This window comes from Perca fluviatilis, chromosome 21 (genome assembly GCF_010015445.1).
Source record: "Perca fluviatilis chromosome 21, GENO_Pfluv_1.0, whole genome shotgun sequence".
NCBI classification, from domain to species: domain Eukaryota; kingdom Metazoa; phylum Chordata; class Actinopteri; order Perciformes; family Percidae; genus Perca; species Perca fluviatilis.
The window spans coordinates 15,752,845-15,768,123 of NC_053132.1; the positions used below are offsets into that span (position 1 = coordinate 15,752,845).

Genomic DNA, 15,279 nt, shown 5'->3' on the forward strand with positions numbered 1-15,279 from the left:
AATCGTCTTTTCCAGATATTATAGATATTACGGCTGGTAGTTTAAAAAGCTTTCTTGTCTTTCTCCTTCTCAGCCTTCCAGTCTCCTCTCTGACAGAGCTCTCCCCCTCGGCAAGAACAGAGACGCCTCTCCCCCTCCCTCTCCTCCCTGCCAGCGTGCCTCGCTGCAGCGCCAGGACTCTGGGCCTCGAGGCATCAAGGGAATCCTAAAGAAAAGCCGCTCCACCAGCGTGGAGTCGGACCACAGCGAGGGCTCGACGCCGGACTGCGTGCCAGCCCGACAAAGCAGTGTCACCCTCAGCCACCCTGAGAGCGAAGAGGAGATGGAGGAGATGGAGGAGGAGGAGATAGAGGAGGAGATAGAGGAAGAGGTCAGTGGGGAAAATGACAGAGAGGATGAGTCATTAACTGATGATATCACAGACGGAGGGAGCTTCAGCATGGACGGACAACAGAGGGAAGGAAGCAGCAGCAGCAGCAGTAGCAGAACGAGCTTCGAGGAGAGGCGGAGTCCCTCGCCTGACGAGAGTCTGGAGAAGACGTCCACAGTGTCGGAGGATGTTGAGGAACTGGACAGCAGTTTGGATGGAAGCCAGGGCTCCTCACTCAAACAGAGGTCTTTGGATGTACACAAACAGCATGCATTATTATAAAGTATAAGGCCTGAATGTGCAGATTTTTGACTATGCAAAGAAAAGGGAATTAAAAAATATGAAATGGACTTTGAATTCATTTGAGGCGTATAACTAACGTACCCAGAAACACAGTCATTTTAAAAATGTCATGAAACCTTAAATATACAGTAGTTGTAACATTTATACTATAAACCTGGGACCAAGTAATTTGCAAGAAGAGAAGCTTTTAAATATCTTTAATACTCAAGTTAAGGCTTTCCAAGATAGTATATTGTCATGGGGAAAGAACTAATATGTCTTCTTGCCTTTTTCAGACTGGCAGAGTTCACTAGTGAAGGTGAGCAGAAGGATAGACTGAAGAAGCCCATACCATCCAGTCTGATCCAGACATCTCTGGCGGATCGCTTCGGTCAGCTCCAAGATGCCGAAAATGCCTGGATGAAAAAGGTAGGTTCTTAAAAAAAACTCTTTCTTTGTGTTGTGGGGTTTAGTAGTCAGTTATTGAGTTGGTTGGTTAGTATGAATAACCGGTTTAAGACTGGAGTTGGCGTGCAATAGTTTTTTGGGGTGGGGAAACGGGCAGCAACGAGCAAATGCTGCCACATGTTTAGGCTTCCCCTCAGCTTTGTGTGCAGGGAAAGAGGAGATTTGGCTGCGGACACATTTCTTCCTCTGCTGAATCAGGTTATTTCCCTGAGTTGCTGCCAAAATGGTGTGGGGTTAGGAGGGCTTGGGGGGTGCAGCAGATTTGAGAGTGGTGATGCCAAAGCCCAGAGATCCAGGGCTTAGCTGGCCTCCCAAAAAGAAAGAAAAACACGCCCCTTCCCCTTGTAAAAATAAAAGCCTACACCATGACCAAACACCTGCAAACCTTCCAAGCAAATGCCTGCTTCCTTTTGTTGGTTTTTGCACTCTCCACTCTTCTCCTGTCCTCAAAGATGAAAAAGAATTCCATCCATAAGCAAGCTTTTGAGTTCTTTATAGACTTCCATGTCTTACAAAATCTAAACATCCAGAGTAAACAGTTTTACACAGGTCACCATAGAGGGTTTAATGTTTAACACATGTTAAGATAACTGACATATTTGGAAGTGGTGATAGAAGAGCATGCAGATTTCTACACAAACAAGACCACCCTTGCTGAGTTTTCAAGTGGGAAAACAACACTCAACTCTATTATAACCATTTCATGGACAGTGCAAGTAATGAATTGTACTACAGCAGTGGAAAACCCCTATGAGTGCCACATGGATATCCCCAAAAAAACAGTAGATTGGACACTAAGATTGAAGTGATGTCATGTTTATTTGAACAGGGCATTTCTTGGCTTGACATCTGTCCAGATCAATGATCCTCTTGGGGGATTTCTGGTTTTTGGCTCATCCTTTATCCAAGGATGAGCTAACCTTAGACTAAATCCACTCTTAGTCTGGAAAAAGCCACTTAATAAGTAAGTACAGACAGCCAACAATTTGAACAAATCCCCACTCAATAAAATACTGAAAACTGATGTCATTTTATGTTTGTGTGGTCTGTCTTCATTATGATAAGTCAACACAAAATCCATAACAATTAATGGCACACAAACGTTCTCAAAAATAATAAAAAAAAGAAAAAAAAAATGCGTCCTCAACACCACACGAAAGGGAAACCTGACCAAGAGCTATCAGGACACAAATGACATCAGACATGTAGACAGAACATGGTAAACAAAATAAATGGCATGATGCATGATTGGTCAGATATCTGCTGGGCTCTGTGGCTGCCGCTGAAAAAGAGAGGTGAGGCATTGGCTAGTGCCATGTTCGTATTAACTTGGGCCTTTCCCATGTGTTTTTTTATTTTTTTACTCGTGTCTCTCTTGAGGAAAGGCCGTTGAATTTCATGTTTAGGCATGTCATTTTATCTCATACACTGCCAATCCGGAGCAGATGTTGTTGCTCTTTGGTTGATATGTGAGAGACCAGGGACTGTAACATGCATGGTATACACCATGGTCATCTTCAACCAGCTCCAGATGTTTCCTGTTTAGCCTGCAAAGCTGTTTTTTTTTTTTTTTTTTACACCACGGCTGTGTTGTAAAGTGAGGTCTTCTTGTAAATTAGATTTAAAGAGGGTCTGTGTTGTCTTGAATAATGATTGTTAACCATAAGTTACATTGACTGTTTGCAGCATGTCATTAGTTAATGATAAATTGAACCAAAATTTTAAAAAAAGAACCTGCTGCCTTGCTAAACTTAGTTTTGACAGTACATTAAATTATAAAGTGTACTGTTTAGACAGACATTAAAAGAATGTTTTGGACTTTACATATATATTCCAGTGATGACTCATTGAAGAAGTCTGATGCAGTCCATTAAGACTAATGATCAGTTGGAAATATTGTCCCTGGTGTGTTGATTACCAGAACAAGTATTAGATATAATCCTCTAAAGATGAGTGGATTATCTCTAATACATCATGAGTGTGTTGAAAAGGGCTCTTTAAATAGGCAATTTAAAAACACAAATGATTACTTGAAAGGAGTCAGATTTTTTGTGTTAAATCCAGCAACAGGATGAGACATTTTCACTTGATTATAACTAAACTGTGTGGCTAGTTTCATACTCTCGCTGCATTGCTAATGGTGTTTGCCTTCTCTGCATGCACTGTTATAAACAGCCTACTTCCCTTTTCCTTGCTTTCCCATTCTCCCAATCTTTATGCCAGGCTTTAAACGACCCATGTCTCTTCTTTAGTTAGACATGTTGCCTTGCTTTGCTCTTTCTCCTCCATACTCATCTGATCATTTCCCTTTCCTCTTCTCCTCTTGTACTATTCCTCCTTTAACCCTTCTTTCCAGTTTCCTCTGTCCTCACCTGCGGACTCTACCCCTTACTTTGACTTTGATACCTGCCGGTCAACCTTTCCCAGTCCCGTCAGGTGAGTGTGTGTCCATACATACAGTATGTACTGTATGTGCCTCATTGCATGGACTTAATCCCGGACATTTTTTGGCCCTTATTTCTATACCTGTGCTTGTCCTGGACAACTTCTCACACACTCTCTGAGGAGTACCACTGCGAAATCAGAGCTGTCAACACACTTGCTGTTGGTACATGAATGTGGTTTGCTGGCCTTCAGCTGGTCCATATCTGTGTCAGTGGTTTGGCTGAGGTGTTTGCCTGCCTGCACCGTACAGTAAGGCAGGACTGAGAAAAAATAGTTTCCTGTGGGGGTTTGAAGCCCAGGCCCTTTCCTCTTCTCTCCTCCCCTTGTCTCTGGGGTCCTGTCAGGCCAAGGTATTTCCCCCCTCTGATTGAGTCCAGAGATGGGCTGATAGTTGGAGGGGAGTCTGAGTGTGTGAGATGTTGGATATTGTAGTTTGCATGCATGGATAAGCATTATTCTAATAAGACACGATAATGTTTAAAGTTTAAAGGAACAATAAACTTTACCCAGTTGCCTTTTTTTCGTATATAGAATTTCTTGGAACTTTTGTCACATGAGGCTAATATTTGACCACTCCATGCCACATGTTTGACATTAAAGTTCAAACAAACTGTGTGCTCAGTGAGTGAGGGACGGACAGAGAGAGTGTGTTTGAGTGGAAGATTGTTTGAGGGAAACTGGTGCTTTTCCATTTTGTTACTATATGGCTGTTTGGATATTGTAGCATATTCAGGACAAATATCACACCACAGCCTGTCACTCCTCAGGCTTGTTGTTTAAATTTGACTAGATTTATATTACATGGCACTGCAATTTCCAGCTCCTTCGTTGCCATAGTATCAACCATGATTGGTTAAGCAGAGCTGGAGAGTTTTTCTCAGGGACGATATACTGTTAGACATGAGGACTGTTGTGAGGATTAAACGTTTGACTTTACAGTCACAGTCTCTTTAGCCTGTTTATCTCAGATCTCAGTATTGTCCCAAACAGGTCTCTCTTGAGAATGAGACCCTGTGTCTCAATGAGAACACCTGTATTAAAATAACGTAACTTTTTGATATTAATGAACGTCTGTTACATCAAGCCATTGCCAAATGAGTTGCTACAAAGCTAATTATCAGCTCCACAAAACTCTCTCTGTATTTCTCAGTATGGCTATGTTCAGACTTTCGTGCGCAGAAACTCGAGTGAAGATAATTACCTCTTCTGAAGAGTCCATAATGTTTTTTGTTTTGTTTTTGTTTTTTAAACATTATTATTTTTTGGGGCATTTTAGGCCTTTATTTTATAGGACAGCTGAAGTCATGAAAGGGGAGATAGATGGGGAATGACATGCAGCAAAGGGCCACAGGTCGAACCAGCGCCCGCTGTGTCGTGGAGTAAACTTCTATGTATGAGCTACCCAGGCACCCCCATCATGTTTTTTTAATCCTCTGTGTCCTCCTTGGCTACTAGCAACTGTGTGGAGGAGGGGTGGGGGCTGTGCGCGATCACATAAAGGCTTGTATCATGTGGACGCGCCGACAGTTTTGTTGTCATTACTTAGAATTCCTCATGGGGGCGACAGAAACTACGCACTATAGCTTTAAATAAATACAAACAAATACAAATCTGCATGATCGCTTTGGAAATACTCTGAGATTTAGGTAATGCAGTAGTGTTGTTGTGTGAGTTTTTTTTTTTATTGATTCACAAAATGAATACATAATTTTTCTAATTTATTAATAGTTTAGTTGTAAAAGATATTGAATGGTAGCTGTAAGCATTACATTAATCAGGTATCCAAATAACCTATAGAATTACCCTATAGAATATATAGCATATTTGTGGTTTATGTAATGTGTTCAGAGTTTTTGTAATCAATAATAAGTATGAGTTATTGTATCCGAGAACTCTTTTATTTTTATTTTTTTGGTACACCCTGGACAGGTTGCCAGTATGTCACAGTGCTCTATTCATAAAATTGCTAATAATTGAGATTCAAATTTCAACAAGTTTAGAACTGTCATGAGCTATTACTAGACTGATATTGAAGTCTGCCATTGCATAAAATATGACATATTTTTGTATAGTTCCTGCTATTGTGGGGATACACAATTCATCTTGATGAAGCACAATTTAAACAAGCTGTGTCAGTGACAGCCATTGACTTCTCTAGCTCTAAAGACAACTGAAGCCAAAAAAAAAATGTGGTCAGCTGTATTAATTGTCTAATTAATGCTAAAGTGTGAGTTGGCAAAACTACAAAGTGAAGATTCCTATCTGTTGTCTGCATGCCAGTGTGTGTACTATTTACAATCAGTCAAAGATGGCTTACTCTCTTTTTCTTTTCATGCAGAAATACTTTGATTGTGATTGGCACAAACTTATCATGTTAAATATCATGTAGACACCCAACACATGCCTAAAGGTTAATTTATAAAAAGAAATAAAGACAATAAATCACAATTACACATTATTCTCTTATCATTCAGCTTTTGCTATTATATTGACATTAGTTTAATGTCAAAAACTTTGAATATGGACTGCTGATTTTGCACTATATCCTCCTTCTAATGCCACATTGACATCAGTGTGGCTGCAGTTCACCGCTATAACCAAACATCTTTTTCGCTTTATAGCTGCTGACATCTGTGAATGATTAGTTGACTCTTCAGAGCTTACAGTACAGATGATGCTGTGAATCCCAGTATGACAGGCAGCAGATCACACAGATCATCGTTTATCCACAGAGAAAATTCCTCTGTGAATATGAAACCATACAAGCACAAGAACATCCAAGAATATACAGTATAAATACATGCGAGCACCAACCATGTAGAGTTTTGGATATCCCGTTTTCTTGTTTTATTTTTCTTTGTTAATGCTGTTTATCTGCTTGGAACTTATTACCTGCGTGTGTTTCTCCTGTGCAGTCATAGTGTGGAGATAGGTCTGCCTTTTGAGACTAAGCTGTGTGGAACTCACTGTAGAAAGGAAGTCAACTCTTCTGGTACATTACACGCAGTGAATTGCTCATTATTAGCAAAGAAATAAGGGGTGGCAGCCAGTAAAAACCCAGGCAGGGCCATAAAACGCTTCACATATTGAGGAGTGGAATATCATTAATTACTTTAAAACAGCTCAGGGGTCCAGTGGGTCCAGTGGGGGCAGTAAACCTCTGCTAATTCATTTTTAATGGTGGAGTTCAGGTGCAAAAATGGCAGCGGGAGTAAATCATGTAATGAAAGCAATAATGAATCGTGGGTGACGGATGGCCTCAGTCCATTGTTGGTGTTTTATTGTCAGGACTCATTCTTCATGTTTTTTGGTTGTAAAAATGAAGTTTGAATAACACAGTAAAAACCCTTTGGAGGTAGTTGTTGTTTTTTTTGGGAGAAGCAAAGATCCCACAGAAATAATTGGAAAGTAGTGAGATCTTTCATAATTCACTCTATATGTATTTCTATTTTTTCTTCCATCACCATCACCAGTAGTGTCTCCTAACCTCATGCAACCTTTCTTGCTCACTCTGATTCACAGATTTTTTAACTGTGTCTTCATAACTCTCTGTTCCTCTGTTAAATAAATGGACAGTAGAGTGCATAACGTACATTTAAAAACAAAAAAAAAGTTAAAGTCTAAAGTTGTATTTGAATAAATGTTCCAACAGAAATCCAATGTAGATTTGGGGCCCAAGATGTCGCTGGCTGACAGGATGAAGATCCTTAAAGACAAGGAGGAGCAGTGGAAGAACAAAGGCAAAGGAGCAGCCAACGACTCGGTCCAATTCACTGTGGCTGGACGCATGGCCAAGAGAGGTGAAACTGCAGTGTGTTATTAACTCAGTGTGGCTTGACACGAGTTGAGCATGCTTATTGTTCTGCTGTGAGAGGACAAGTCAGTCTTGAATACTCTCTGTGCTGCTACATGACATAGTGTCTTTCAGGTTGTAGACTTTGCTTTACACTGGTCTTTTTTATCTAAAGAAAATGAAAGTGAAAAGTTTAAAGGTTTAAAAAAAAAAAAAAAAAAAAGGAAAACCAACAACTAACTGACCAATATGATTTTGTGAAAATGGACAAACAATAATTGCCGCCTTTATAACCATATATAACAATAACCATATATAACAATTTTGCTGCATCACATTTGATTCTCCATAAAGAGCTACTCAGCCTACAGTGGTTTACTTAAAGCCCATTAGATAGTAAGGGATATCTTCAGGGTTGTTGGGATATACAGTGGGACCCATGATAACAAACCTAAAAACGATTCCCTTTAGAGCTGCAATGACCAGTCAATTAATCGATAAGGCGATTGACAGAAAATGTATCTGCAGCAAATCTGATACTCTGACAGTTTCAGTAATTTTTTCTGGCAACATTCCCTTTCTTTTAAATGAATTTTAGTTTCTCTAATCAGAGAGCAGAGATCTTTAACAGGGGGTCCGGGACCCCTAGGGGGTCCTCAGAGTCACTGCAGGGGGGCTTCTAAATTGTTGTTAATATTTGAAAGTAAAAAAAAGAATTAAATGTCTTAACGTTGCAACATATTATTAGCAAATATAAATCCCCATGTATAATAGGCTTACTGGCCTATGGGTAAAGTAACTAAGATAGCCATCCACAGATACAGTGTATGTAGTATGTCCTAAGGATTCACTGTGCCACATGTATGTTTAACATTAAAAGATGATTCATAAAAAACATGCTGACAATTATTATTATTTTCATAGCTAGTATTCTATGCACTAAAAAGGTATGTATAAAGGCATTAGGCCGCCCTACACTTTATTGTAGACCCAGTTTAATATTCAACTTAATTTTTTACAATATTTAGTAGGGGTGGGCAAAAAAATCGATTCACATTAGTATCGCGATTCAAGCTCTACCGATTCAAAATCGATTCATAGAATTCCAAAAATCGATTCATAATCCATTTTTTTTTTTTTATTGTATGTCTACTGCAATCACTTGGGAAAAGTAACTACAATTACATACTGTGAATCGTTTTTTTAATCAAGAATCATTTTTGAATCGAAAAACGATTTTGAATCGAATCTTGAGCCTAAAAATCAATATTGAATCGTGACATTTTCTGAATCGTGCACCCCTAATATTCAGTGTTTCCTCTATGCTGACCCTGCAGTGGCGGCCCGCCACGGCACCAGAAACAGGGCAGACGCATAACGCAGTCGCAGCTGCGGTTGTAAGTGCACAGATAGTTCAGTTTAGAAAGACAGCTCCGCCCATGCACACAGGCGGGCGCCAACCCGGGAAAACAGCCACAACCAGCCGAGCGACGAACGCCGCGCAACCAGTAACCTAGCTCAAGCACGCCGCTCGCCGCTCGACCGGTCGCAACTAAAGGAAACACTGATATTAGTAGTTGGGGGTCCCTGCTCTGTCTATCTTTCAGTTAAGGGGTCCTTGGTTTAAAAAACGCTGAAGAACCCTGCTCTAATTTAAGATTGTGCAGTTTGTCTTCCCCTTACTTGAAAGTAAACTGAATATCTTTGCATTTGAATGTGCTTCCTTTTTTTTATTTTTTTATTTTTTAGACAAAACAATGAATCTAGAAAATAACTGACAGATTAACTGGTGATGAAATTGACTGGTAGTTGCATTTTCCCCCTGTTCTTCTTCCTCCAGGTCTTGTGACAGATACCGGAAAGGAAGAGTCACCTCTAAGTTCCCTCAAGAGATCTAATGCCACGCCTGTGAAGCCGCAACAAGGTACTTAATCAATAAAGTGATGAACCCGTCAGTCTGTTAATACAGCAGATGTTGTGAATATTTAAGTATTGATACTTGGAACAGGACTCTTTGACTCAGATAACCCAGATTTATCTTTTATATTTAAATAATTTTAGTATTTTTTTAATAGCATTTGATACCTTGTTAAAACAATATTAATGCCAAAATTGTATTTTTTTATTGTAACACTGAGCGTACTAAGCCACGATTAATCAGGCCTCTGTTTGTTTTTGCTGGACAGAAATCTCTAGTAGAACTGATGTCAAGGTGGAAGGAGATAAAAGGCTCGACAAGCTGGAGTCTTTCCTCGACAAGCTCCACAATAAAGGTACAATCCCCCTGTTTGTTGTTGTTTTCCGCATGAGATATTTGAATACACATTGAGTTATTAAGGATCTTGTGCGTGTGCGTGTGCGTGTGCGTGTGTGTGTGTGTGTGTGTGTGTGTGTGTGTGAGTGAGTGAGTGTATGTGTTTTTCCAGATTTGTTTAATTTCAAACTTATTTACTGCCACTTAGCTACAGTGTATATTGAACATTGCAGATAAGCATTTTATAGATGAATCTACACACACACACACACACACACACACACACTGGAGGACCCTGTCCTTGTCCTGTTCGCCATATTCATAATTAGCGAGAGAAAAGTTCTGTGTAACACTTCCTGTTCCATTCTTCCTGTTTCCTGCCATGGTGCGTGGGTCAGGCGTGAGTAAAAGCAAGACATCCACCATCGAGGTGACGGCAGAGACGGAGAAAGAAGTGATGACCCTGGATGATGACGAGACGTTCGGCAACTTCTACAAATCTGTCTCACCGTCCACACCCCTGGACTCCAGCGTGGTTATGACGGAGGAGGACCTCAGCCAGATCCAGGCCGATACACCAAAGTTAGTTGATAATAATCATAACAACGATGAAAATGACAATCAACCATTTCAACAACTTACGATTCCCTATTTCTCTCAAATGTCATTCTCAGGTCCTCGGTTGCTTGAGTTAAAAATGACCAGTGTTTTGTGTATGCATGTCTTCAGGCTCACCTCAGCCGTAGCAGAACACAAGCGAGCAGTGCGACCAACGAGAAGGAACCAGGGCTCCAGGAACCCTCTGCGGGCTCTGGCTGCCCGCAACGACATCCGCCAGGTCTACACCGAGCAGAGGCTTAATGTGGCCTCACTGGAGACCAAGAGGATCCAAGTGGAGAGGAGTAAGACTGCACAAACTATTGCTATGCTATTACGGTTCTAACCCTAGCTAGGCTGTAGAGTCTTATATGGCCCAACAGCTTCCAAGCACCACCAAAAGTTTAGACCAAAACCAAACTTTGCTGTGTAATGACTTTACCAAGTTATGTGTATGTCCTGATAAGCTTACAAGGTTCCAGTGGCCTTTAGTGGTTTCTGAAGGTTGCAGTGTTCTCTAAAACTTTAACAATAACAGAAAGGCAAAAGAATGAGATTACAATGTTGATACTTAAATGTATGTTATTTATTTATTTATTGTGTCATGCACATACATACGGCCACATGGAAACTTAAGAGACCAAAATTGCAGTTGTAGTGGTGAAACATTTGTCAGACATTAGCCTTTGTTTTAGTTTTTTATGTCTGACAAATGTTTCACCACTACAACTGCAATTTTGGTGTCTTAAATTTTCATGTGGCCGTTTCTATGTGCATGCAATAAATAAATACATACTTACATAACCATACATACTGTAGGTTACTAAAGAGTGTAACCTGATGGGAAATTAAAGTTCTTTTATATTTTGGCCATTTTTTCTATGCACTTCATTGCAAACAAGGTATTTTGTCTCCTGTCCCACACTCTACAAATAACATCTGCCACAAAACAGGTTCCCTACCTAAAACACAGCTCAGGTTGTTTAATTTTCAGTAAACACATTGCATTGAAGCTGGATTAGCTGTACTCAAGCACTGAAGCTGTTCTGAAGGTACAAGCAGCTGTACGCGTTACCTGCCTGATTTTCATATACTGTATTTTGTAAGTTTAGTCTGCTGCTCGTGTATTTTCTATATTCGGTTCCTCTTTATAGATTCTCTTCACTCGTCTGACCTCAGTGACCTTTTCACAGGTTACACGGGAAATAAGAGGAAGTGAGCACCGCAGCTATGTGTAGGCTGTCTAGTATATAGCACACATGAAAGGAGACATTCAAAAACATGTCCTATCTCTTATGATCTATGTTCTAAGTCCTGCCGTGGTCTTTGTTTGTCATAATTAGTGAGATGGCAGATTAGATCAAGGAATAGTAACGATCAGTGTGTCAGTTCAACTGTGTTCATTTCTAATTATCACGGGTCCTCTTCTTTTCTCTCCATCAAAGTGGCAAAACACTCCAAAACAAACCTGGCTGATGTGGCATTGGCGGGCCTCGCCAGCAAGGAGAACTTCCGCAAGATCAGCCTGCGCAGTGTGAAATCCACCGATGTTGTGACCAACAACAGTACGCTGCCTTTCAACAAGCTCATGCTCATCCGCGTCAAAGGTCAGAAATGCAGGCGAATTAACTGTATGTTTTGTTTTTCTATTAATATTTGTTGAATGGAGGTGAGATGGGCAGCACAGTGGCCCAATGGTTGGCACTGTGGTATGGCAGCAATAAGGTACAGGTTTCGAACCCAGGTAGTCCCGGGCCTTTCTGTGTGAAGTTTGCATGTTCGCCCCGTGTCTGCATGGGGTTTTCTCTAGGTGCTCCGGTTTCCACAATCAATTGGAAGTCGCTCTGGATAGAAGCGGCATGTAATGTAATGATGTATGGTGATTTATCACCCATCCCAACACTTAGAAGTGCTGTTAAAGGGAAACTCCCATGTGTGTTTCTTGTGTCTAAAGAAAGTTAAGACACAAACCAATTATATTTGTTACAGATCTATACCAGTGATTTATGTTTCAGATGGAAGTATAAACTGCTTTGTCATCGTCTGTAGGTCGGAGGCACATCCAGGTGCGTCTGGTGGAGCCCACGGCCCACTCTCTAAACAGCGGCGACTGCTTCCTTCTCATAACGCCAAAGCACTGCTATATGTGGAGCGGAGAGTTTGCCAACGTCATTGAGAAAGCTAAGGTAGGGAACCTTAATGGAGAACCAGTTTTTGATTTGAGTGTTTAGACCGGCGTTGACAAAGCATGATATAAACTCTCCACTTGAATACAGACGTGACACGTGCAATATGCTTTCTGTGACCAGGCGTCGGAGATGGCAGCATTTGTTCAGGCCAAGAGGGACCTCGGGTGTAAGGCCTCCCAGGTGACAGTGCTGGAGGAGGGCATCAACACTGACAGCAGATGGGCCAAAGAGTTCTGGAGCCTGCTGGGAGGACAAACCCAGTACAGAGGTTCATACTCACACTGAGACACTGTCCCTCTTTAACACCATCATGTATTGTATTTTTTTAGTCAAAGTTAGTGACAACTGCAGCCTCTGTTTCCATTTCACACATTTTTATAATATAATATAATGCTTTTTAGATTTCTTCTTTTCCTTAAGAACACCTCATTTGAAGGATTATATGTTTAAGCACTGGGGCCCTGGCAACTTACACATATGCTTACTCTGCTCTTTGGTGTGTGTGTGTGTGTGTGTGTGTGTGTGTGTGTGTGTGTGTGTGTGTGTGTGTGTGTGTGTGTGTGTGTGTGTGTGTGTGTGTGTGTGTGTGTGTGTGTGTGTGTGTGTGTGTGTGTGTGTGTGTGTGTGTGTGTGTGTGTGTGTGTGTGTGTGTGTTGTAGGGGCAGGGGAGCCAGAGGAGGATGAGCTGTATGAGAGTGGGGTGGTAGACTCTAATGGAGTGTACAGACTCCAGGGAGACAAACTGGTGCCTCATGAAGATGCCTGGGCCTCCATCCCAAGTGTCTCCTTGCTCGACTCTAAAGAGGTAACACCACTACTCGAGTACTGACCTCATATGTCTGGGAAGTTTTGACGTGTGGAAAAATATTTTGATTCATTTTGCCGCTGGAAAAGTCTGGGACCTACATAGAAAGTGTGAAAAGGCATGGTATAAAATGTCCATAAAGCACCCATAATAGTCCAGACAGACATTGTAATACACATTGTTTCTCTTGTTTTGAATGTTGTAAAAACCACAATCCATCTTCTCTCCCCCTTCCCTCTGCTGTCAACAACCCACACCAGGTCTTAGTGTTTGATTTTGGCGCCGAAGTGTATGTATGGCACGGGAAAGATGTGCCCTTGGGTGACAGAAAAGTTGCAGTGAAACTGGGCAAACAGCTTTACAGCGGCAGCTATGACTACAGCAACTGCAGAGTCAACCCTTTAGATGCCTCCTGCCTGAATACAGATGTGCCTATGTGAGTATCACATGTTAATCCTACCACCTTTTGTAGCAGTCAACACAATTGTACACTGTGGTGCACTTTTTTGTATTTATCTTAGACATTTTGGACTTAATAAATGCAGTTTTACGTGATATAAGTGGGCATGAATGGAGAGCAAAGGTGGGTTAAGGGTTAGATTATTGGTTGTGTTTTTGTAGCCCCTAGTGGTTTCATCTGGCCAGTACAGCTGCACAGAGGAGACGTTTTTTTTTTTTTTTAAAGGACTTCCTGGGGGGGTGTGTGTGTGTGTGTGTGTGTGTGTGTGTGTGTGTGTGTGTGTGTGTGTGTGTGTGTGTGTGTGTGTGTGTGTGTGTGTGTGTGTGTGTGTGTGTGTGTGTGTGTGTGTGTGTGTGTGTGTGTGTGTGTGTGTGTGTGTGTGTGTGTGTGTGATTTCCAGGCAGGGGGAAGGTCGTCCGAGCTGGACTCTGTTCGGCCGGCTGTCAGAGCACAATGAGACGTCCCTGTTCAGAGAGAAGTTCCTGGACTGGGCCGAGAGGAAGAAGGAGGAAGCTGCCCAAGTTGAGGAAATCAAGGTAGATGAGATTCGACTATATGTGCATTTTGATTTGTTGGGTGCTTTTTGTTGAATAGTCTGAACGAATTGATCAATCAACGTGTTAATAGGTTGCAATTTCAAAAAAGGTACAAAAGATTTATTTTTTGAAAGGTACAGAGGTGAGGAAGGAGAGTGAAAATCACTTGCTGATGTCAATGCTGCTTGATTTTTGTTTTTGTTTGGTCCTCCTTATCTTAATAGCTAGATAACGTAGGAGGAGGAGGAGGAGGAGGAAATTGGAGTGGTATTTTTGTATTGTTTAAAATGGTTTATTTTGTTTGACCGTGATATAATTTAGATGTGGTAAAGACCAGGGGGTAGCCTAGGGCTTCTACCTATCCCTTTTTGAACGGTTTGAATGTTGAAATTATTATAAAAAAATGTTGTTATATATTTTCTTTCTGTTGTTGTTCGTTTAAACATTATATATATATTTCTTCTATTAATCGATCAAAATAAAGATTTAATTTATTTACTGTATTTACTAAGGGTGTTTGCATTTGATTTAGCAGTGACTGTGTCTTAGTGTAAATCAGTGACAGCTTTCAATATCTGATTTGCTTGTTTCTTTTATTTTCTTGTTGGCTGTTGATCTGTAGGTATGTGACAATCTGTTTTTAAAGGAATTAAAAAGAAACACTGCTTCTGTAGCCGCTTAATTCAGGAATATATCCTGACTAAAGTAACAAATTTAAAACTGACCAAAAACATTCTTTTTCTGCTCAGAGCCCAGTCCACGCTATTGAACGCCCCCCACTGGACATGGAACTGCAGCCATGCGACGCCAAGGCCCTGCTGGACAACGAGCCAGAGCCGGTAAAGACCGTTCTGGAGGGGGTGAACGTCCAGCGGGGCCACGGCCTGGTGAGGGCAGATGATGGCAGACAGGCGGAGTTGGCTACAATAGCTGTAGACGCCTGGCACATAAAAGAGCACGGTGAGGAGGAACTGCCCAAAGAGAGCCTGGGCCAACTGCACGAGGGCGACGCCTACATCATTCGCTGGAAGTACTCTATCACCACACTTGGTGAGTTATGCATTTGGCACAGAGTGGCCT

General features: G+C 41.3%; 1 protein-coding gene across 3 annotated transcripts in view; it reads left to right on the forward strand.

Moving 5' to 3' along the window:
* svild (supervillin d) overlaps positions 1-15,279 on the forward strand; it is a 46,762-nt gene that overhangs the window by 26,275 nt on the left and 5,208 nt on the right. For all 3 annotated transcript variants that reach the window (XM_039788179.1, XM_039788178.1, XM_039788180.1), the window contains 14 exons: positions 74-615; positions 949-1,081; positions 7,218-7,365; positions 9,199-9,282; positions 9,545-9,631; positions 10,011-10,194; positions 10,342-10,514; positions 11,655-11,816; positions 12,259-12,395; positions 12,519-12,666; positions 13,058-13,203; positions 13,464-13,639; positions 14,064-14,199; positions 14,949-15,249. In XM_039788179.1, the coding sequence (XP_039644113.1) occupies positions 74-615; positions 949-1,081; positions 7,218-7,365; positions 9,199-9,282; positions 9,545-9,631; positions 10,011-10,194; positions 10,342-10,514; positions 11,655-11,816; positions 12,259-12,395; positions 12,519-12,666; positions 13,058-13,203; positions 13,464-13,639; positions 14,064-14,199; positions 14,949-15,249 (2,557 nt within the window). The remainder of the gene's footprint in view (positions 1-73; positions 616-948; positions 1,082-7,217; positions 7,366-9,198; positions 9,283-9,544; positions 9,632-10,010; positions 10,195-10,341; positions 10,515-11,654; positions 11,817-12,258; positions 12,396-12,518; positions 12,667-13,057; positions 13,204-13,463; positions 13,640-14,063; positions 14,200-14,948; positions 15,250-15,279) is intronic.